The following is a 24,550-nucleotide window of genomic DNA, read 5'->3' on the forward strand; positions in this document are numbered from 1 at the left end:
AGCCTAGTGGTTGTCAGATGCTTGGGAGCAGAATCCAGCACTGCCTATTCATTGTGTATCAACAGTGGGCACTCAGGAGACATGAGGAGCAAGGAAGGGATGGGTGGCAGGAGACCTCACCTTAGGATGTGTTGGGGCACGCATGCGTGTTACAGCTGCATAGACGAGTAACTGCCAGCATTTCAGATTTTGAAGCCTTTGGTCGCTCTCTCTCCCCTGTCATTGGGCTGCTAGGTGCATGGGTGGTGGAGGGAGGATGTATGAAGCTAGCAGTCTTTCAGGCTGGGCAGGTGTGTGGAGAAGTGAAAAGAGCATGGCTCTTAAACTCAAACAGAATAGACTCGATTTCAATCCCAGCTCTGTTACATAATAGCTTGGAGACTTTTTGCAAGTAAATTAACTTTATCTAATTCTCACTTGTATCTCTGTTTGACAAAACCTCACAGGGTTGTCATGAGGGTTACATCTAGCCAAATGCCTGTGGCTACTTAAGTACCCTGTTAGTTTCCCTTCATTTTCACAGCAATCAACTTCTGAAATTCTGACAGACTGGTACCAGACCCATCTCCCTGTGACCCCTGAATGTCTTAGGCCAGCATTTCAAATGATCATGGCTGCAGGTTAACTTCCTCTGTCAGTGAGATCAAGTCTATAATCAGCTTTTTGGAGGATTCTTCACTGGGGAGACTGCCTGGTCATGAAAATATGTCAGTGGACCCTTCTACTCTTATTAAAGAGAAGAACTTAAAAATGTCAATTTAAAAGGAAGAGTTTTATATTTTGGAATTAAAATTCCATCACGGTATTTACATAACATACTTTAAAAACTCAGAATATAGTTACAGAGTAGAGTTAAGTGGGATTTGCATTATAGGAAAAGGCTGAGAAGGGAGGGACAGGTCCCTAGGTATTTGACAAAAAACAAAAGCAAAACAAACAAATTTCTGTTTTAGTGGAGACTTGCTCACTATTTTGAATGACAGTAGCTTCCTATTTTAGAAACTATCTCCCAATAGGAGTGCCACCAGTAACGGCAAGCAGAGCTTTGCTGGGCGGAGGGAGACTATTTCAGGGTCAATGGAACTCAGTAGGTGGTTTTGTGGTTTTTTTTTTTGAGGAAGATTAGCCCTGAGAGCTAACGACTGCCAATCCTCCTCTTTTTGCTGAGGAAGACTGGCCCTGAGCTAACATCCAGGCCCATCTTCCTCTGCTTTATATGTAGGATACCTACCGCAGCATGGCTTTTGCCAAGTGGTGCCGTGTCCACACCTGGGATCCAAACCGGTGAAGCCCTGGCAGCCGAGAAGCTGAACGTGTGAACTTAACTGCTGTGCCACCGGGCTGGCCCCATAGGTGGTTTTTTCTGTTAGTCACTGTGAGTGGAGCAGGTTCTCTAGAGAAAGCAAAGGTAGTTTCATTATGTATGTAGGGCATTCTGGATTTTGAGCATGTCCATCTCTTTTGCTGCATTTTCTACTTGAAATTTGTGCACCAAATTCTCCCCTGAGAGTGATTAAGGGAGACACTTCAGTTTGAGAAACAGGAAGGGTAGGTGGTCAAGGACTGTGAGAGTCAAGCTAAAAAAGGTAGCTCCAGAACAGGTAGGGAAAGATTATATAACTGCCCTTGCCAGCAGTGGAATTTACCACTATCTTCTTGTTGGAAGGTTCCCCTTAGACTGGGACTGAAATATAATAAGCACTTCTTACATTTCTTTAGTAATTCACATTTTTCAGAGTATTGTGTTGCATAATTTGATCTTCATAAAACCTCTATGAGTTCAGTAGGACAGGCAACCATGATCCTCATTTGACTCACTCTTCATTCAGTAAATACTAAGGTAGGTACCAGGTATTGGGGCTAAACAGGAGCGTAATTCCAGGCTCTCTGCCTGTGGTTCCACCTGTGAGGGGAAGGAAGGAAGTGCTGTCACAGTGGTATGGATGAGATTCTCGGGAAATACAGCATCGGGTCCATCTGCGGGGAAGATTGGGGCTGTTTAGGGGGGAGACACCTAAATGGAGTCTTAAAGGAAAGTAGGATTCAGCAAGAGTAAGAGCATACAGACTATGAGAATGGATTGTGCAATGACTCGGAGGTTTGATGGAGCTGTCTGAGTTTAAGAAAAAAGTTCATTAAGCTTGGAGTCAATGGAATGGTCTTTTTTTTGTTGTTTAATAAATAGCAAGAGATGAGCTGGAGAGGTAGACGGAGGAAAGAGTGTGAATAAAGTTATCTGTCATACTGAAGCATTTGAACTTTTAAGATGACGTTAGAGCACTGCTGAAGGATTTCAGGTGGAAAAGGAGCAATATCAGATTTGTATTTTCAAAGATCTCTCTAGGGCCTGAGTGGAAGATGGACTAGATAGGGTGAAATAAGTTAGAGATATGGATACTATTTGGGGTCCATCTGTTGTGAAAGCTGCAGCTAAACTGTGGTGGTAGGAATGGAGATGTTTGGTAGGTACGTCATCAATATTTGATGTCACTTTGGATCTGAAGGAAAGAGAGGGACCTTGGGTGACTGTTAGGCCTCTGGTTTTGGAAACTGAGTGAATAATAGTGCTGTTCACTGAGCTGCATAATAAGGAAGAGGGAGCAAGTTGGAGGGGCAGAAACTATGAGTTTGGTTTGATACGCTTTGGGGATAACCTGCATGAGATGTCCAGGACACAGATGGACTTAAGGGGCTGGCTTTCAGAAAGTCCAGTATGAATTCAAGTCACCTGTGCATCAGTGACATCACTCAGAGAGAGTGAGTAGAGCGAGGAGTGTGCTGAGACTGGCACCCCAGGAAATACTGATGGGAAGAAGGAGTGGGTGGCAGAAGAGAAGACCGGAAAAAAGATGAAGAAGGAAGAGCAATACGGGGAGGAGGAGACCCAGAAGCCAGAGGAAGAATGCATTTAAAAAACGAGGTGTTTCAAATTTGGGCCAAGAATCAACTGAGTTTCGGAGTGGGGAGAGTCGTTGGCCTTGGTACTGGTCTTGGGCGGTTTCATGTTTGCCTGAGATCCCACGTAGAGTCAGTAATGGCCAATACTGGGCCTAGCTTTTACTGTGTGATGTTGTTGGTTTTCAAGTAGAGTTTTAAAAAGTCATAAAAATATTAAAGTTGCTTTTCGATGAACTATATTTTTGTAGTAGAGGATAAAAGTAACATTCAAACTGTCTTCTGTATGGAGATTTATGGTAATAGCAACATTGTTATGTATTCTTCTCTCAACAAGACAAATCTCAGAAGTCAAGATGAAATGGAATTTCTAAGTGCATTAAATTAAAACTGGTTTGGAAGGGCATGTAATGTTAACTTAAAATGAGGTCTTAAAAATTAGATCATCAGCATCTACTTCTTTCTTTTAGTCAATTCTGATGTTGCCATTATTAATATTTAGTTGTGCCGAAGCCAGATTTTCAATTCAAAGAACAGAGCTCAAAGTCGGATGCTGGAGAAGATTATCTGCTGTGGGAAGTGCTGCACGATGTCTCCGTCGCTCGTCCTGCGCCGAGCTCTGCAGCTTGCCGGCTAGAGCATCTCACCTCTAAGCTTCAGAAAATTGATGAACAGCTGTTAGCAATACAGAGCATTGCTGAAAATATAGAGCAGGATTTCCCCAGACACGAAGTGCTAGACCGACACTGCGATAAGGTAGACTGTCTTTATTTTAGTTTTTCTGTTTGTAACCGAGTTAGTAGATTTGTAGTGTGATATACCGTGAGTCACGTGATTTTTAAAAATAAGGGAAATATGTTTTTTTTAAGCTAGGGTTTCTTAACCTCAGCATGACTGACATTTAGGCCAGATATCTTTTTGTTGCGGGAGGCTGTCTGCGTTGTAGGGAGTTTGGTAGCATCCGTGGTCGTGACCCACTGGCTGTCAGTAGCGCACTGCAGCTGAGATGGTCAAAAATGTCTCCAGACGTGGACACGTATCCCCGGGGGCAAAACTGCCGCAGTTGAGAACCACTGCCTTAAGGTTTCAGGAAGTGAACCTGTGCTTCCTACCAGGAAAATAAATAATGATTTACAAAGCCAGAATGTTTTAAACAAACCCTGCTGTAATTGAGTATCATTTTCTTTGGGAAAATGTTTATAACTTTACAAATATTTTTGTCCCTATATTTGGAATCCTCAGTTTCTTTTAAATATTTATACAGTGAGGCAAGTAGTCCTTAGAAATTTTCTGTATCTTTAAAAAGATTCATAATCAAGAGATTAATGTTTGTGTGTAATGGTATATCATGGTAGGTAGATAAAATAGTAAGCAAAGTCTCAAAAAGTAATTATTTTGTACAAACATCATGTCCTTTTTTTTTTAGGAAGTAAAATTTATATAATAAAGATTAAAGAACAGGGGGCTGGCCCCGTAGCTGAGTGCTTAAATTCCCGCGCTCCGCTGCAGGCGGCCCAGTGTTTCATTGGTTCGAATCCTGGGCGCGGACATGGCACCGCTCATCAAACCACGCTGAGGCAGCGTCCCACATGCCACAACTAGAAGGACCCACAACGAAGAATATACAACTATGTATTATGGGGCTTTGGGGAGAAAAAGGAAAAAATAAAATCTTAAAAAAAAAAGATTAAAGAACAAATAGTAAAAGTATTTTGCAGGTGTTAAAGGCTAATATTGGGAAATGCAAATTAGTCTGCAGGAAAGGAATTCCATCATTGACTTACCTAACAAATATTCCAGGTTGCTAGCATGTTGACATTTTAAAAGATGTCTTTATTAGGTTTACAGTATTTAATCCAAACATTTAACATATATTAAAAAGTTAAGATTAAATATACATGAGACTAAACTGAAAAAATGTTTACTGTAACAAAAAATACTATTAAGTAATGATACGATGATGTTTATTTGGTTATTTTCATTTTTGTTTAACTCAGACTTAGATCTATCACTTCCAAATGAATGTTGAATGTCGAAGTTGTCCTTGGAACTCCTTATTCCAAAGAATCTCTTTTGAAATTGCCTTCTGATCTAGTATATTAAGCAAATGTAAAGCCAGATATGTTACTTAAACCTGAATCTAGGGTTGTTCACTCTCGCCAGAGTCCATGAGTGATTCATTCTTTCAACAAACGTTTATTGAGCTACTGCATTCTAGGCCTTGTGCTAAGTTCTGGGAATAGAAAGATGGATAAGGGATAGTCCCTGACAGGGAGTTTAGAATCTAATAAAAGAAGATAGACTTATATGTACCCCAATAAATACATATGAACAGGGTGTGGTGAGCACACACAGGTACACCTGGCTTGCTGTGACTGGACAGGTAAGTGAAGCTGTGGCATGAGAGAAGGCTTTGTAAAGGGGACTCTTGAGCTGCTAATGAATTGATGTTCATCGGTTAGATAAGGAAGAGCTGATGAAACATTATAAACAAAAGCAGAAGGAGTCAAATGGCATAGAGTGTTTGGGGAACTGTGTCAACATTAGCTGGAAGTAGGGCTTGGTGGGACTGGGCTTTAAGACATGTGGCAGTAGAGGTAGGTAGGGGCAGATAAGGAAGGATGGAAAGAATAGTTTGCAATGCCAGGTGATTAGGATTTTATCTTATAAGTAGGCAGTGGGGAACTATGGAAGAATTTTTTTTTTATTGAGTTCATAATAGCTTACATCAATGTGACATTTCAGTTGTACATTATTTCTCGACTGTCACCACATAAGTGCTCCCCTTCACCCCCTGTCCCCCCCCCACCTCCCTTCCCCTGGTAACTGCTGAACTGTTTTCTTTGTCTCAGTACTTGTTTATATTCTACATATGAGTGAAATCATCTGGTGTTTGTCTTTCTCAGATTGGCTTATTTCGCTAAGCATAATTCCCTCTAGGTCCTTCCATGTTATTGCAAATGGGATGAATTTGTCTTTTTTTCTGGCTGAGTAGTATTCCATTGTATATGTATACACCATATCTTCTTTAGCTAATCATCGGTCAATGGGCACTTGGGTTGCTTCCATGTCTTGGCTATTGTGAATAGTGCTGCAATGAACATAGGGGTGCGTATGTTACTTTGGATTGTTGATTTCAAATTGTTTGGGTAGATAGCCAGTAGTGGGATAGCTGGGTCATATGGTATTTCTATTTTTAGTTTTTTGAGGAATCTCCATACTGTTTTCCATAGTGGTTGCACCAGTTTGCATTCCCACCAGCAATGTGTGAGGGTTCCCTTCTCTCCACACCCTCCCCAACATTTGTTACTTTTAATCTTAGTGATTATAGGCATTTTAACAGGTGTAAGGTGGTATCTTAGTGTAGTTTTGATTTGTATTTCCCTGATGATTAGTGATGTTGAACGTCTTTTCATGTGTTTATCAGCCATCTGTATATCTTCTTTGGAAAAATGTCTGTTCATCTCCTCTGCCCACTTTTTGATTTGGATTGTTTGCTTTCTTATTGTTCATTTATATGAGTTCCTTATATATTATGGAGATTAACCCCTTGTCAGATATATGATTTGCAAATATTTTCTCCCAATTGGTGGGTTGTCTCTTTGTTTTGATCCTAGTTTCTTTTGCGTTGCAGAAGCTCTTTAGTCTGATGAATTCCCACTTGTTTATTTTTTCTATTGTTTCCCTTGTCTGAGAGGACACGGTATTTGAAAAGATCCTGTTTATTTCAATGTCAAAGAGTGTACTACCAATATTATCTTCCAGGAGTTTTATAGTTTCAGGATGTATCTTCAAGTCTTTGATCCATTTTGAGTTTATTTTTGTGTATGGTGTGAGATAGTGGTCTACCTTCATTCTTTTGCATGTGGCTGTCCAGTTTTCCCAACACAAATTATTGAAGAGACTATCTTTTCTCCATTGTATGTTCTTGGCACCCTTGTTGAAGATTAGCTGTCCGTAGATGTGTGGTTTTATTTCTGGGCTTTCAGTTCTGTTCCATTGATCTGTGTGCCTGTTTTTGTACCAGTACCATGCTGGTTTTTTGTTTTGTTTTGTTTTGTTTTTTTAGTGCTTGATACTCTTAAGATGAGACTGAGAAAATATTTTAATTTATACATAGAAGAAAAAAACATTCAAGTAGAATCAAATAAAAGTAGACAATTCTTTTCTTGTACCTTAAAATTAAAACAATTCCAGATGATAGGGAAAAGTCCTATATTAACATCATTATGCTAATTATAAACATGAATTTTAGAGCCATTTCTATCAAGCCTTTAGATTTTAACAGCACATTGATATATTTTATTTCAAGTTACATAGTACTTAAAACTGTAATACTATTTGCTTTCCAGTTTTGGTTATCACGTGTTACTTTTATACTGCAAGAGTACTTCCTGCATCTAAAAAAGCCACTACGAAAATATTTTTTTTGTTTTGGGGGAGGGTGGTATTCCCAAAAGGATAGCTGAATATTTTTTTTTATTAAGGTTATGATAGTTAACAACCTTGTGAAATTACAGTTGTACATCATTATTAGTCTTGTTGTAGGTACACCACTTCACCCCTAGTGCCCTCCCCCCACCCCCCCCTTTCCCGTGGCAACCACTGCTCAGTTCTCTTTGTCCATATGTTAACTACCACCTATGAGTGGAGTCATACAAAGTTCGTCTTTCTCTGTCTGGCTTATTTCACTCAACATAATACCCTCAAGGTCTATCCATGTTGTTGTGAATGGGACGACTTTGTCCTTTTTTACGGCCAAGTAGTATTCCATTGTATATGTATACCACATCGTCTTTATCCAATCATCAGTTGCTGGGCACTTAGGTTGGTTCCATGACTTGGCTCTTGTGAATAATGCTGTGATGAACATAGGGGTGCATGGAACTTTTGGAATTGCTGATTTCAGGTTCTTAGGATAGATACCCAGTAGTGGGATGGCTGGGTCATAAGGTATTTCTATTCTTAACTTTTTGAGGAATCTCCATACTGTTTTCCATAGTGGCTGCACCAGTTTGCATTCCTACCAACAGTGTATGAGGGTTCCCTTTTCGCCACAGCCTCTCCAACATTTGTCACTCTTGGTTTGGGATATTTTTGCCATTCTAACAGGTGTAAGGTGATATCTTAGTGTAGTTTTGATTTGCATTTCCCTAATGATTAGTGATGATGAGCATCTTTTCATGTGTCTATTGGCCATTCGTATATCTTCTTTGGAGAAATGTCTGTTCATGTCCCCTGCCCATTTTTTGATCGGGTTGTTTGATTTTTTATTGTTGAGTTGTGTGAGTTCTTTGTATATTATGGCGATTAACCCTTCGTCGGATAAATAACTTGTGAATATTTTTTCCCAATTAGTGGGCTGTTTTTTTGTTTCAATCCTGTTTTCCCTTGCCTTGAAGAAGCTCTTTAGTCTGATGAAGTCCCATTTGTTTATTCTTTCTATTGTTTCCCTCATGTGAGGGGTTATGGTGTCCGAAAAGATTCTTTCGAAGCTGATGTCAAAGAGTGTACTGCCAATATTCTCTTCTACAAGACTTATTGTTTCAGGCCTAATCTTTAGGTCTTTGATCCATTTTGAGTTTATTTTAGTAAATGGTGAAAAAGAATGATTGATTTTCATTCTTTTACATGTGGCTGTCCAGTTTTCCCAGCACCATTTGTTGAAGAGACTTTCTTTCCTCCATTGTAGGCTCTTAGCTCCTTTGTCAAAGATTAGCTGTCCATAGATGTGTGGTTTTATTTCTGGGCTTTCAATTCTGTTCCATTGATCTGTGCATCTGTTTTTGTACCAGTACCATGCTGTTTTGATCAATATGGCTTTGTACTACATTTTGAAGTCAGGGATTGTGATGCCTCCAGCTTTGTTCTTTTTTCTCAGGATTGCCTTAGCAATTCTGAGTCTTTGATTGCCCCATATAAATTTTAGTATTCTTTGCTCTATCTTCATGAAGAATGTCATTGGGATTCTGATAGATATTGCATTGAATCTGTAGATTGCTTTGGGTAGTATGGACATTTTAACTATGTTTATTCTTCCAATACCATGGAAGAATTTTAAGCAGTGAAATGATATGATCAGACAATCTGGCAATGGTGTGGAAGGTAGAATGGAGAGGGTAAGACTGGGAGCAAGGAGATCAGTTGGGTCACAGTGGTTCCAAACTAGCCCCTCATTAGAATCATCTTGGGAACTTGTCAGAAATGCAAACTCATGGGCCCTGTATCCCTGAGATTCTGATTTTAGGTAGGTCTGGGGTGGAGCCCAGGAATCTGTATTGTTAGCAAGCTTCCTAAATGATTCCTATGCAGCTAGCTCTATACCAGGTCTACTGATTGGTGTTTGGAATCCACTGAGTACCAAGCCAAGGAGTGATAATAACCTGAACTTTAGAATTGGGCATGGAGGGAAGGATGTAGCAGGATTCAGAGGTTTGTCAGCTGTGGGAAGGTGAAAAAGACAGATTTACAATGATGTCCAGATTTCCAGCCTGGATGAATGATGGAGCCGTTTTCCAAACTAAGGGAGAGGGAGTGTGTGTGTGTTGGGGGGAGGGAGGCCCAGTGGTGTCTATCAGGGACATGTTACATTTGAGGTGCTGTGAGATTAGTAGGCAGTTGGATATATGCTCCTGGATCTCAGGAGCTAGTCCGGGTTGATCAGACAGATTTTAGAGTCATCATTTAGGAAGACGTTTAAAATATTCTCCTCCTATTATAATGTGCGTATAAATACACAAGATTTTGATTTTCCCATTTTAGTTAAGAAAACAGCTCATAGGTCTGGAAGAGGCAGAGGGATACTGTGGACAAGCAGTAACTAGGGGCCCAGAAGACCTGGCTTCAAGTCCATGTTCTCGCGCTAAGAAAGTCACTGAATTTCTCTGGGCCTTGTTCCCTCATTTTTAAAATGAAAGGTTTTGTCTAGATGATAGTTAACATTCCTCCCCATTCTAAAATTACATGATGCTATTTTCCTGAGCCTCTTGAAATGTTAAATCAGTTAAGCTACAAATAAGTAAAAATTTCCTCCTCTTCATCAATCCCCATCTTTTATCTCATATTAGATTTAATCTCATTTCTTTCATTTGTTGCATTAATGCAAATATTTTAAACTGTGTAAAATTGTTTACAGTATTTTGCAATTATCAAACTATAACAGTTTATAACAGTTTTTTTGTTGTGTGTGTTTTTCTACAGGTTGGACCTTTGGATCACATTGAATTGTCTTCTGGTCCTGAATCTGAAAAAAAACTGGCTTCAAAAACCATCAGCATTTCCGAAGAAGGTTTGTAGGGGTTGAGGGGTGGGACTGAAACCTCGCTTTGAAAGAAGCAGCATTGACTTTTGGGAGCCACCACTAGGAATAGTGTTCATATGTTAGCTGAAGCCGTCAGCCCCGTTTTGAGATTAGGATTATTTTTGTGATAATGTGAATGAAATTAGGGTAGTTATTTAAGAAGTGTTCTACCATATCTATAGTTGTTGTTTATATCTATATTCCCTCTCTCATTCAGTCCTGTCAGCAATTTAATTTTTGAAAAACCAGGCTTTGGTTTGTTGATTCTGCTGCTTCTTAATTTTCTTTTTCATAAATTTTTACTCTTAGCGTTATTATTTCCTCTGCTTTTGGGGTCTTAACTTGTTTTTTTCCTAACTTTATTCTTTTTTTTACACTAATATATGCATTTGAGGCTGAATATGTTCCTGCAAGGACCCAGACAAGAGTGTTGATACGTACCATCTTTTGGTGGTGTTCAGATAAACTGTTTGTTTGTAATAAGATTTCTTCTTTAGTGCATAAAAAGGGTTTTTAGCTTCCAAATCTTAGGAGGTTTGGGCTATATTTTTGTAATTTGTATCCATTTTTGTTGTATTGTGATTAGGTGAGTATACTATAATATCAATTCTTAGATATTTGTTAAAATTTCCTGTGTGACCTAGTATATATAGTTGGTTTTTATAAATGTTCTGTTTATTTGAAAAGAACAAGCATTTTCTATCAGTTTATGTAGGAGATACATAGATATATCCATCTATCTATATATAGATATATATATTTAGTCAAGCTTCTAAATTGTATTGTCCAGATTTTCTGTAGTCTTTCTGACTTTTCAGTTTGCTTGATCTATTTATTTCTCAGAAGGCTGCATTAAACATTCCCCACAATGATTGTGGAATTGTTTATTTTTCCTTGTAATTCTATTCAATGTTGCTTTGTATAGTTTAGGCTATATTATAAAATGAATATAGTTCATAATTGTTATATTTTTTGTTGAATTTTGTCCCTTTTATCATTAAGTAATGACCCTCTTTATCCCCAATAATGCTTTTAGACTCAAAGCCAATTTTGTCCAATATTAGTATTTCCATTCCTGCTTTCTTTTGCCTGGCATATATTTTTTGACACTTTATTTTTTATAAATTTATTATGAAAATTTCAAACATATTTCAATAGAAGACAGAGTAGTATAATTAAGTTTCATGTCCCCGACAACCAACTGTAACAGTTATCCACTCGTGGCCCGTCCTGTTTTATGTTTACATCCAACCAAGTCTTCCTACCTTCTCCTGGATTATTTTGATGCAAATCCCAGACAGCCCATTATTTTATCCATAAATATTTTATATGTATTTCTAAGCGATAAGGTCTCTTTTTGTTAAACATAGGCAAAATAATATTGTCACTCTTTTGAAAAAAATCTTAATATTTTCATATAACTAATCAATTTTCAAATGTTGCCAGTTGTCTCATTTAAAAAATAGTTTATTTGTTCTAGTTGGAACCCAAGTAAGGTCTACACATGGAGTTGGTTGATGGCTTATGAGTCTCTCTGAATTTTGGGTTCTTCCTTTCTCTCTCTTTTTTCCTCCTTTCAATTTATTTGTTGAAGAAACCTAGATGTTTGTCCTGAAGTGTTTTTCAGAGTCTGGATTTTGCTAGTTGAGTCTCTGTGATGTCATTTAACATATTCCTCTGTCCCCTGGACTTCCTGTGAATTAGACATCCTTTTCCTTTCAAGCTGAGTAGTTATGTTGTGTCCAGCATATAACTAGACTTCATTCTTTTAAATAATTATACAGTTTGTGTTTTAATCATCAAGTATAATCAGTTTCCATTTATTGTGATAACTGATATATTTGTGCTTAATCTATAATCTTATTTTGTGCTTCCAATTTTCTATGCATTTTTTTCTTTAGTTTTTGTCATTCTTTCTTTCCTTCTTTTGGATTGAGTTTTCTATATTCTCTCTTTCCCCCTCTATTGTTTCAGAAATTGTATATTCCATTTCTTTTCTTCCTGAGGAATATTCACCCTGTGCTAACATCCGTTGCCAGTCTTCCTCTTTTGTGCTGAGGAGGATTGGCCCTGAGCTGACATCTGTGCCAGTCTTCCTCTGCTTTGTATGTGGGAAACTGCCACAGCATAGCTGGTGAGTGATGTAGATCCATGCCTGGGATCTGAACCCGAGAACCCAGGCCACTGAAGCAGAGTGCATGGAACTTTAACCACTCAGCCATGGGGCTAGCCCCCTATACATTCTATTTTTAATCTCTTAGTGATTGTTCTTGAATTTTCAACATTCATAGTTGAGTTAAAACCTAAGGCAAATATATTTACCTCTCCAACAATATTAAGATGTTAGAGCTTTTTTTTTTTTTTTGAGGAAGATTAGCCCTGAGCTAACTACTGCCAATCCTCCTCTTTTTGCTGAGGAAGACTGGCCCTGAGCTAACATCCGTGCCCATCTTCCTCTACTTTATATGTGGGACGCCTACCACAGCATGGCTTGCCAAGCGGTGCCATGTCAGCACCCGGGATCCGAACTGGCGAGCCCTGGGCTGCTGAGAAGTGGAACTTGCAAACCTAACTGCTGCGCCACCGGGCCAGCCCCGACATTAGAGCTTTTAACACTAATCTACTCCCTCCCATCTTCTTTGATATTGTTTTCTAATATTTTAGTTCTACCTTTGTTTTTAGCTCTCCTGTTTAGTCTCCCTTTTAAGTCAATACTTATTTGGATTTATTAGCACGTTTGCCAGTTTCTTTGCCCTCAATTGCTTCTTTTATTTTTAATTTAAATATGTAAACAATAAATATTTAAAACCAAAACCCAAGTTTCATGAAATAATACTTACCTTGCTGCCTGAGATGCACTCTGGGATTTTCTCTTCTCTACTCTGTTGCCCACCATTGCTTCTTGCATCCACTTCTCGAGGGTTGTTTCCTTCTTCCCTTTATTAGTTCTTTCATCTAGAATCTGTCAGTGTAAATTCTCCCAGTCTTTGAAAATAGCTTTAATTTTACTACATTCATGAGTGATGGCTTATAGCTGAGTACAGAATTCTAGGTTGATGCTTATTTTCCCTCAGCATTTTAAAGATATGATTCCATCATCTACTGACGTCTCTAACTGCTGAGTTTATACTACGTGTGTGCTGTCTGTCTAATTGCTGTTCTTCTGTCTCTGAGTGCTTTTAAAGTTTTCTCTTTATTTTTGGTTTATTTTGCATTTTTGATACAGTGTGTCTGTCTAGGTGTATATTTCTTTTTATTTTTTCTATATGGGAGTAGGAATGATTCTTTAATTTGCAGGTTTAACACTGGGAATTTTTCATCCATTTTCTTTTGGAATATTACTTCCTCTGCATTCTTTCTTTTCCCTTTTCTGAAACACATTTTGGAGGTCTATGTTCCCTGTCTGTCTTCCGTATCTCTTCACCACTTCTTAATTTCCACCCCTTAATGTCTCGCTGATGTACTGAGGGGGATTTCCTCAGATCTCTCTTAGTTTAATGATTCTCTCTTCTGCTATGTCTTCTTTGCTGTAGGATTTTAATTTTGGTGACTACGTTCTTAATGTCTAGAAGATCTGTTTATTTATTTTTCAAGTCTGTCTGCTCTTTGGATGAACTGTCCTGTTCTTTTATTGTGGTTTCTGTGCCTTCTTTTATCTGTTTGATGATTTTAGTAACATTTTGTGCCCTTTCAGATTGTTTCATTTCGTGTGTGCCTATTCTCAGTTGTTGAATCCGCATACTGACTGTCTTTATGGTTGCTTGTCTCTTTGTGTGATTTGTAATTTTTTTATCATGAGCATACCTTTAGTGGGAGTTCTGCTGGGCTGTGTGTGTTTATCTTTGGAGTGGTTTTGTATTTGCTTCTTGCTGTCACTGAAGTAGAAAAAAATTGGAGGACAAGTTTTTATATACATTTCTTGGCTTGGAGTTACTGTACTACGTAAATAGTATAAATTCAGATCCCACACCTGCTTGTGGCAAGACAGGGGTTTGATTTCTCAGAGTTGACTTTTATTTTGCTCCCATTCACTCTCCAGGCAGATGGAAAACTCTTTTGCTGCTTTTCCAGGACGGGGTTTTTTTTATCCCCGTGTTATGGACAGACCTCTCCCTCAGCGCTCTAGGCCGCATGAGGGTAGCTCAGTTCCCCTCACTGCAGTCTGCAGAAACCACCTCTTCTGTTCCTCTGTGGACTGTCCCAGCATCATCGCCCAGTTATTGCCCAGCTTTGAATTCCTTTTTCTTTTCTGGCACCAGGATATTTCTTTATTGACAGGGCTTGGTTGTGTATTATCTTTTTTTTTTTTTTAATTTAGTATTTCTTCTGTGTTTTTATAATAGGGCATGGGCCTGTCAACTTTAGTTCAGTCTACCATATTTTCTGAAGTTGATAAATTTAATAGTTTTTCACTATGGGGAAGTTCAAATTTTAAATGTTGTATTAAATAGTTTCGTTATATTGTAGAAAGCTGTCAGAATAATATGTTGCAAACTTCTAGTATATCTGTGGCTACGTGGAAGTGTTAGCTAAGTGTTACATCCTTTCCATGTGATTTTTTTTCTCTGTTTTCTTTTAATTGTAATATCTACTCTGAATTAGTGCATTTCCTGACCCATGTGAATAAGGAAGATCAAAGTGACAGAGAAGAGACTTCAGAAGCTGAATTTTCAGTAACAGAAACTCATTCTAGTCAGAAAACCTGCGTGTTTCCTTCTGCTGATTCGGCTGTCAGCCTTTCCAGTGACCAGAATATGACGTCTCCTGGTATTGTTCTTCATTTTATTCATTTACCCTCTTATTTTCCAAGGTACGGTGACTGAAGAGTATTTACTGGGAATATAGTTGTGAAGGATTTGAGAAGCTATTTTGCAATGTTTATAAATTTCAGAGGAAGGGAAGTTAAAAATTGTGCCATTCACATGAAGCACTATATCGTCTTGCCACTTTTATAAGATATACTGCAAGCTTGTATCATATCTCTGTGTAACTTATTAATGTTAGATATATAGCAACTGGAATTACTATATTTGATTTTTTACAAAAACTGAGAAATTCAAACTCTGCCAATTATGAGAAGCTGGAATTTCAATTTGATAACAAAATAATGGCTGTGATTTTTGAGCCTCTGCCATGCAGACATTGCAGTTTTACCTGCATCAACCCTGGTCTAAGCCTGATGTGTGAGGCAGGCCCATTATTGTGCCCATTTTACAGTTGAGGATATCAAGACTTGCAGCAGTTTAGTGCCAATTTTCATTCCATTTCATTTGGAGCTGGCAATTTAAAACGTTATTCTTTAGTCCTATGAATACATTTTGTCATATGAGTAGTAGGTCCTACTAAATTCAACAATTGAACCACTGACAATGGCTTTGAAATATTTCTTTTGCCCTCAGATATTGATGGTCAATAGTGATGATTTTACTGAATATTTACAATGTGTTTTATTACCATCATTAAGGTAACATAAGCAGTAAAAAAATGCTATTTTTAAATGGCATTGCTTTAATTTAAATAAAAGAAAAGCATGGGGCCGGCCCTGTGGCCGAGTGGTTAAGTTCACATGCTCCGCTTCGGCGGCCCAGGGTTTCGCCGATTCAAATCCTGGGCGCAGACATGGCACCACTTATCAAGCCACGCTGAGGTGGCGTCCCACATGCCACAACTAGAAGGATCCACAACTAAAAATACACAACTATGTACCAGGGCGCTTTCGGGAGGAAAAAACAAAAAGGAAAAAAATAAAAGCTATTAAGAAGCTGGCTTTAAATCTTGTAATTTTTTCCCCCGAGTTCTTCTGGATTCCATTTGTATTTTAGTCATCATCATATGCAGATAATCATTTCCATTTCACAGAATTGTGAAGATTGACTATTACATAGAAAGCATCTAGCTGAGTCTCTGTTTGATTTCTGCAGATTGTTGATCACCAGTAGCCTTTTTCTTCCCTCCTATGGGGGAGAATTGACAAATGAGGTTAAAGAGGTTGTAGACGGTTCTAATTGTATATGAGAAGTTTAAACTCCTTTTTGTACTTGGGAATCATTGGAGAATTCTGAGCAGAGAAGTAAAATGAGGAGGTTTGAAGGAGACTAGAATGGAGGCATAGGTCAGTTAGTGAGCTGTTGTATCAATCTGACCTGCGAAGTAATGAGGGCCTGGTCAGTGTTGTGGGAAAGGAAAAGAAGAAACAAGGGGCCAGCCCAGTGGTGCAGTGGTTAAGTTCACACGTTCTGCTTTGGTGGCCTGGGGTTCACCAGTTCAGATCCCAGGTGCAGACCTATGCACTGCTTGTCAAGCCAAGCTGCAGCAGGCTTCTCACATATAAAGTGGAAGAAGATGGGCATGGATATTAGCTCAGGGCCAGTCTTCCTCAGCAAAAAGAGAAGGATTGGCAGCAGATGTTAGCTCAGGGCTAATCTTCCTTAAAAAAAAAAAAAAAGTGGGCTAGCCCCGTGGCCGAGAGGTTAAGTTCGTGCGCTCCACTTCAGCGCCCCAGGGTTTTGCTAGTTTAGATCTTGGGCACTGACGTGGCACTGCTCGTAAGGCCACGCTGGGGTGGAATCCCACATGCCACAACTAGAAGGACCCACAACTAAAATACACAACTATGTACTGGGGTGATTTGGGGAGAAAAAATCAGGAAAAAAAACCAAAAGATTGGCAACGGTTGTTAGCTCAGGTGCCAATCTTTGAAAAGAAAAGAAGAAGAAGAAATGAGACACTCTCAATAGGCAACTGGTGGTATTTACTGACTAAGTGGATAAAAGAGGAGGAGAAGGAGAAAATGAATGGCTATTCAGTGTTGTCAGACTGTAGGAGCAAGGATATGACCAGGTCTGATGTCAAGAGTCCCTTAAGACCAAATGTAGGGTTTGAGGTGATGCTGGGCTGTATAAATGGCCATATTTAGGACCAGTTTTGACAAGTAAGTGGAGCTTGATGATAGGCTTGAAAAACAGATGTAAGAGCCTTTTACCTAATTATGTAGTTAAGACTGACAGAGTGCGTCTGTTCTGTGCAAGAAAGATGGAAAAAGGGAAAATGCCAAGGGCCAGCCTGTGAAATGTCACCCAGTAAAGAGCAGGAGGAGCCTCCTCAGTGAGGGAAATGGATGAGCAGACTCAGGTGAAGGGATTTCCAAGAAAACGTGCATGGCTAACAGCTTCACAAGCCACCAGAAAGTTGAGAATAAAGACTGAGCTTTTTACGGACTTTGGGGACTTTCAGTGTAATATCAAGAGTAGAAGAGGGCAGGTGGGGACAAAGACAGGCTCAAGAAGCTACAGGTGTAGACTACTTAAGAATTCTGACAGTAGAAGGAAGTAGAAAAGGAGATAAGGGAAATGAAGTCAAGGATCATTTTAAGATGGAGATAAATACAAGCTGTTTAATGTTTAAAGGCAGAAGAAAAGAAAGGAGTAGGAAAAGAGAAATTCAAAGTACCAGGTCAAGGAGGTGTTTCATTCAAGATTGTAATAGCTTCTTAAATTAGTATGCAAGAGGAAAAAAAGAGGAAATGTTAGTAAATGGTATAACACATAAAAGATGGATAAATTAAAATGTTTTTCTCTAGTATTCAGTGTTTGATTGCAGATTAAAGAAGAAACCAAATTATTTTTTTGAAAGTATAGAATTTAGATGCCCTAAGGGTGTTTTCTTCTCCACAGTTTGCATCTTGGAAAGACATCTAGTGCTTACTTCTAGTGCTCAAAAATAGGTTAGATTTCCTCTCGTGAAACTGACTTCCATTTCTTAGCACATCCTTCTGAGTGTTCTTAATAGTGGCAAATAATTTATTCATTGATTTTTGGTAACAGCCATAGGTTATTCAGAGGCATTTCTGATAAATGAAGTAGATGATCAGGCTGAGTGTCATTGTTTGGAATGAAAAAAAAGGAATGTGATTATCAAGGAATGAAGCTGATCAATTGTGTTTAGTAAATTGTGAAGGCCGTCCCAAAGGGAGAGTTCCAAAAATGGTTTGAAAATGAAGTCAGGATATAGTCTTCCTGTGTAACTACTTGTAAAGGTATTTATCTGGATATAACACTATTCTACCCTTTGAGAAAAGGAATCAGTTTCATTTCTTAATAGTCGGACCTGTTGTATCCGATTAACCTGTACTTAAACTGTGATCATTATTTTCTTTCACTAGTTGAGGCTTTTCTTAATAGGTAAATTTGATTAATTACTGTTAACTCACGAATGCCCAGACTCCGAGAACAAAGATAATATAAAATCCTTGATTTGAGGATTAATAAGTTAAGCAAAACAACATGTACTTAGGAAGACAAAATTATTTACTATAAAAAACATGTGGATGTGTAAGTCTTAGGGGCAGGGTGAATTTATCTTAGTATAAGAAAATATTAACAATGAAATTTTTTTTTGTATTTTTTGTGGAAGATTAACCCTGAGCTAACATCTGCTGCCAATCCTCCTCTTTTTGCTGAGGAAGACTGGCCCTGAGCTAACATCCATGCCCATCTTCCTCTACTTTATATGTGGGACGCCTACCACAGAATGGCTTGCCACGTGGTGCCATGTCCGCATCTGAACTGGCGAACCCTGGGCTGCCGAAGCGGAAGATGCAAACTTAACCGCTGTGCCACTGGGCCGGACCCCTAACAAGGAGATATTTTTGAGAAGAGATGTCAGAACACTCTTTCCTACACTAACTCAGTTCTCTTTCAGGATTAAACATACAGTGTTTTGCTTTAAAGACATGTAGTTAATATTGGACAAGGTTTAAAAAATATTTTTCTGGGTCATGGTCTTCCAAATAAAGGTTTTCTTGGATTTAGATTGGATATTTTCCCAAATGTATTACTTTTAGATCATCAGAAGTTTTTTTGTTTTTTGTTTTTTTAGTAAAATTGCATTCCAGCATTCTAAACTGTGTACTAAACAAAGAAGAATTATATCTCTTAAAGTCTATTATTCAGAGTACTCTGGATAGAAAAGTAATAATCTTAAAATGTGCACAATATTCACTACCAAATAGCATATTTAAGAGGAGGATAAATATGCTATACATATATATCTTTAAACCAATTTGGAGGTTTAAAAATATTTCAATTTCTGGTTATATAATTTCTAAATCAGGTTAATAATCGAAAGTAGAAAAAAATAACTGACCTGAAATTTTTATTAATAATAATGTATCTTCTTTTAAGGTGTGAATAACAGTGATGAGTTATTTGAAAGGTAAATATCTTAAGAATTAATTCACAGTTTTACTTAAAGCTGGATATAAATTATGTGTTCTGGAAATTTTGTTGTTCATATGTATGTGAACTTCTACACTACATATTTTTTTGTGGATTAAAGGAATATAATTAATTCCCATTGGGGATGGGGTGTTTTAAGAAACTGAGGATTGTTATATTGTATCCCTCACCATTTTAGCATTGGTTATTGGAGTGCAATAGGCTACATTTGCTACACTTTCTTTTACTACCTATGTCTTAAATTTCAGCAGGCAGCACAGGTAGAGGTTGTCTCCTGGGCCTTCTGTTTGCTTTTTTAAGAGAACGCACAAAGTCGTCAATTATAGATGACTAGGCTTTTCCACTCAGGATTACTGGAATTAAAGAAATAGAAGGAACAGTAGTTATATGTTAAGCATTTTTTGTTCGTTTACGCTCTTGGAGGGCATAGTTTTTACATGTTCATTTTTGGTTGATGTAATTAAGTTGTAGATACTGACGTATATTTCTCAAATTGCATTTGCAAATGAAGTGTTTCAGTAGGTCCATTCCAGATGACTGGATTGACTGATATTGCAGACATTATTGATGACCTTATTACAAAAGATGGAGTGTCCAGTGATGAGCTCGGCTTAACAGAACAACAAACTAGGAATATCTCCAGGTAATTTAAAATGTTTATGGTTCAAGAATATTCAAAATTGGCCATATTTTTATGAAACAAATTCAAAGCTTAGAATAGATGTTTTCTTCATAAATACATTTTGTGATGTTTGTGTGTCATTCTGCCCCTCCCCCCAACAGCATAGAGACTGGTTTATTTAACTAATACAGCACATCTGTATCCTGTGAGTTTTCCTAAGGTCTCATCACTTTAACTACAACATAAATTTTATCCTATTTTGTCTTAGAAGTAATTAATGATTTAGTTCAAAGTACTTCACCCTAAATATTAACCCTTAGAATACATTCTAAATAGCCTTTCCTTGGAACATTAGGTTAAAATGTTTCTCCTTGCAACCTTTCCTGGGCCTAGAACCGGTTCCTGATAGAATAAAGGCTAGTTCTCCTGCTAACGCTTCCTTAAAACGCATACACCTCTTGGCCGGTTTATGTAAGATTGTCAGCCTTATGAAGAGTAGCTACATTTCTGTATTTCCTAGTGCAATTCCGCTTACTACCTCAGTGGAAATGCAGTGTATTCTAATTGAACTTAAAAGGCTGTTACCAGGAAATAGTGTACAAAAGACCTCCAATTTCTATTTAATTAGTGGGATCGTCTGCTCTATTATGACCTCATATCAAGACCATGTAAGCCTAACTTCCTGGTAAAACACATTTAGTTACCTTCAATCACAGATGTAGGAATTTTCATTCCTTTTTTAAAGTTAATGATCATGTTATGAATATTTCATCAATAATGTATTAAATGTCAAGAACTGGAATAACAATAAAATATGCTTTCTATTCTTGAATGGAGATAGACCTATAAAACCAAATTATATCAGTGTGCTAAGGGAGCTCGGGGGAACAGAGTCAATGAAAGATGCAGCTTCACCGGTTAAGGTATTTGAGCTGTATTTCAAAGGAGCAATAGAAACTCATGTGGGTTATAACTAGAAGAAAGGGTATTCTAGGCAGCAAGAATATAACATGCAAGGGAGTGATGGTCAGTGAGGGTAGGGAGTTACACGTGACTGGAGTTTATGCCTTGGAAAGAGAGAGAGGGTCAGGCTGGGTGTGCTGGCTGTGGTTGGGGACCAGAGGCATCTGGAATTAACTGTCTCTGAAAGCAGCAGCGGAGTCAGCAAAGGGCTTTAAATTAGCACTGGGAGCCCATCAGAGGTCTGTCTTCAGTATCCTAAAGATGAGATGGCTCAGGATGGAGAGTGTGGGCTCACAAGCATGAGTATACCTGGAGGCTGTCGGGAGGAAGTGAGAAAGATTTTCTACTTGGAAGAGTGAGTTGATGGTGATTTCTTTAGCAAGACAGAGAATGTAGTTTTAGATATGTTATAAGTTTCCAGGAGAACATTCAGTTGGTAATATTCATTGGTACATTAGTTTCAGATCCTCCCAGAAGCAGATGCCAAAATGAGATTTAGATGAGCAAGAGATTTATTTGGAGAAACAGCTGTGAAGGGAAAAAGGGGAGGAGCCAGAGGAGCTGGGGACAACTGTCAGACTGCAACGCCAGTGTGGATCTGACCCTGAATTAGGGGCCCCCAGGATCACCCCAGGTTCAGTGATTCACTAGGGGGACTCACCGAACTTATAGAGTCATTTTCACTGTAATTTATTACAGCAAAAGGATGCAAAGCAAAATCAGCAAAGGGAAGAGGTACATGGGGTAAATTCCAGGGGAAACCAGGCACAAGCTTCCAAGAATCCTTTCCCAGTGGAGTCACACAGGACATGCTTAATTCCTCCAGCAAGAGGTCGTGACAACACATGTGGAATGTTGTCTACCAGGGAAGCTTGTAGAGATCAGTGCCCAGGGTTTTTGTTGGAGCTGATCAGGTAGGCACCCTCTGCCTGGCACATACCAAGAGTCCAGGCTCCTAGGAGGAAAGCAGGTGTTCAGTGTAAACCACATCGTTTGTATCCATGACCCATCTGCCATTTAGGATTGTGTCCTCTTTGCACACTGGGTGATGAGTCTGCCCCAAATCCCTGTCTCACACTGCCTGTTTTCTTGGACCGGCCTCACTGCTTGTGTTAGTTCGGATCCTCTGAGAAGCAAAAACCAGAAGCAAAAACCAAGATGAGATTAGATGTACCAGAGACTTATCAGGAGAAATGCCTGTAAGGGGAATAGGCAGAAAAAAATGGAAGTGGAGAGAGGCGTCAGACCACAATGCAGGTCTGACCCCTCCCTGTGACACAGAGAGAGAAGAGGAGAGGGTTGAGTAAGTAGAATCTCAGAGGGCAGTGTAAGTCTTCTTAAGAAAGTTTCAACTGGGTAACTGGCGAGATGTCAAGGCAAAGTCACCCATCAGAGGAGTCCGGTGTCTTGCCGGAAAATGCCAGCCACAGCATCCCTGCTGTGCTCAGTCATTAGCTTGGGCCAGCGTACAGGAAGTCTGGCAGGGGCATGAAAGGGAGGCTCGATCCAGAAGGGCAGCAGTTTAGAAGTCAGCTCTGTGGTATAAGTTTTAGAAGTGAATCAGATAGTCCAGGAACACAACAGTCCAAGCAGAACCTATAAAGACATTAATATTGAAGTGGTGAGCGGACAAGAAAGGAGCCAAGGTAGGAGGCTGCATAGTGTTTTGAGAGGTAGAAAAAGAGCCAGGTAAGAGAGAGTTTAAAGCAGAAAGGAAAAGCCAGTTTTATTGAGTGTTACAGAGAAGTCCAGCAGTAGGGTGAAGACTGAAGGGGTCAGTGGTGACCTTTCTGAGATCGTTTTCAGTGGATTTCAGGGGACAGGTTGGAGCAAGTTGACTAGATATCGTAAGTGTATACAACTTTTTGAGATGGGGCAAAATCTTTCCAAATAAACAGTATTTAGTTGTGATATTTCTTCTTTCCATAACAAATTTATTCAATAGTTTTTTTTTAATTGAGGTAACATTGGTTTATAACTCTATATAAATTTCAGGTGGACATCATTATATTTTGATTTTTGTGAGGATTACATCATGTTCACCACTTAAAGACTAATTACAATCCATCACCACACACAGGCACCCAATCACCCCTTTTGCCTCCTCCCTCCCCCTTTCCCCTCTGGTAACCACCAGTCCAATCTCCATCTCTATGTGATTGTTTGCTGTTGTTTTTATCTTCTATTTATGAGTGAGAGCATACGGTATTTGACTTTCTCCCATAACAAATTTAAGATCAAGTGATGCCCTGCCTGTTCAATTTCTTAGGATTCAGCATTCTTCTGGTAGACGTCCACAAAGAACGGAGAAGGAGAGAAGAGAGATTCAAGCCTGGATGAAAAGAAAACGAAAAGAAAGAATGGCAGAGTACTTAAATCAGCTAGCAGAAAAGAGAAGCCAAGAGCATGATCCTTTCCGCCCCAGGAGCAATCCAGTAAGTCTGCCGGATCAAGGGTAATGGAATTATCACAGAATATGTGTAGTTTTTTCCTGGGGAATACTCAAGAAAAGGATTTAACATAATTTGGATGCATTTTTTATTTGACAGAAAACTCAGCATTTTACTTAAGTCAGGAAAAGTTAAGAAATAACCTAACAAAATGTAGCAGGATATTTTACAAACCATGTTCTGTTGAACTATCTGAAACACTTTTTTCTCTCCCTGGCTAATTAGGGCTCTAGCATTTTAATCAAATGACGAGGTTGAATGATTGGGTGACCGATTGGAGTTGTTCCCTTAATTTTCTATGAGAGTCAATGGCAGTTGAACAACCAACTGCAATAGAGCCATTTTAAAAACCAATTTTCTATCCATAAGTTATCCTCAAAAAATTTTTTAAAGTATGATCCAGTCATGTACCAACAGAACAATGGTACCTCTCCGTATGTATTTCAACTGCCGTTTAATCTGTCAACATTTGTTTGCTGAGCCCTGACTATGGACATCACCATGGCTAGGGGGTCAGAAGTATTTTTCTGCAGAGTGTGAAACAAAGCAATGTTACTTTATCACATTACTATGAAAATCACATTTGGATTACACTTAGATTACAGTTTATATTTTACTTTGTAATCTGAAATAAAATAAAATTTAATAGCACTTCATTTTTTCCAGCATCGTTAGGGGAACATATTCTGTAAGTGAATTTTCCAGATAAGGTTGTCACATTTAAGCACCAAATAGTGCAAAAGTAGGTGAACTATTATTTAAAGTGTGTAACTTACTTACCTGTATCTGGAAAGAGCATGTTGATGTTAATATAACATTTTGTTGATAGCTCTGGGGACATGGTAATGACCTTCAGGTACTGAGGTACGTGACCAGAATCTTAAAGTGTGTGTGTATATGTGTGCATTCCTGCAGCCCATAGGGGTAGGTTCTCATACCACCCTCCCTGTCAGCCAAGCAAATACCTAAGATGGTTAGAATTTTGGGCATTTTTAGAATAAATTAACTCTGAGGGTATTGGCACTGTTTGGTTCATAGACTTTGTGACATCTCCTTCAAGATCACAGATAGTTGTTTATTTTTA

The 24,550-nt window shown here is 38.6% G+C and overlaps 1 protein-coding gene across 11 annotated transcripts in view; it reads left to right on the plus strand.

Annotated features, from left to right (window-relative positions):
• CPLANE1 (ciliogenesis and planar polarity effector complex subunit 1) overlaps positions 1 to 24,550 on the plus strand; it is a 114,841-nt gene that overhangs the window by 77,477 nt on the left and 12,814 nt on the right. For all 11 annotated transcript variants that reach the window (XR_011530396.1, XR_011530394.1, XR_011530395.1 and 8 more), the window contains 6 exons: positions 3,398 to 3,651; positions 10,096 to 10,183; positions 14,798 to 14,962; positions 19,378 to 19,408; positions 19,943 to 20,074; positions 23,286 to 23,451. Coding sequence is in view for 8 of the 11 variants with exons in the window: in XM_070586969.1 (XP_070443070.1) it covers positions 3,398 to 3,651; positions 10,096 to 10,183; positions 14,798 to 14,962; positions 19,378 to 19,408; positions 19,943 to 20,074; positions 23,286 to 23,451 (836 nt within the window). In the remaining 3 variants the exon portion in view is untranslated. The remainder of the gene's footprint in view (positions 1 to 3,397; positions 3,652 to 10,095; positions 10,184 to 14,797; positions 14,963 to 19,377; positions 19,409 to 19,942; positions 20,075 to 23,285; positions 23,452 to 24,550) is intronic.

Source organism: Equus przewalskii, chromosome 20, assembly GCF_037783145.1.
Source record: "Equus przewalskii isolate Varuska chromosome 20, EquPr2, whole genome shotgun sequence".
In the NCBI taxonomy this organism is placed as follows: domain Eukaryota; kingdom Metazoa; phylum Chordata; class Mammalia; order Perissodactyla; family Equidae; genus Equus; species Equus przewalskii.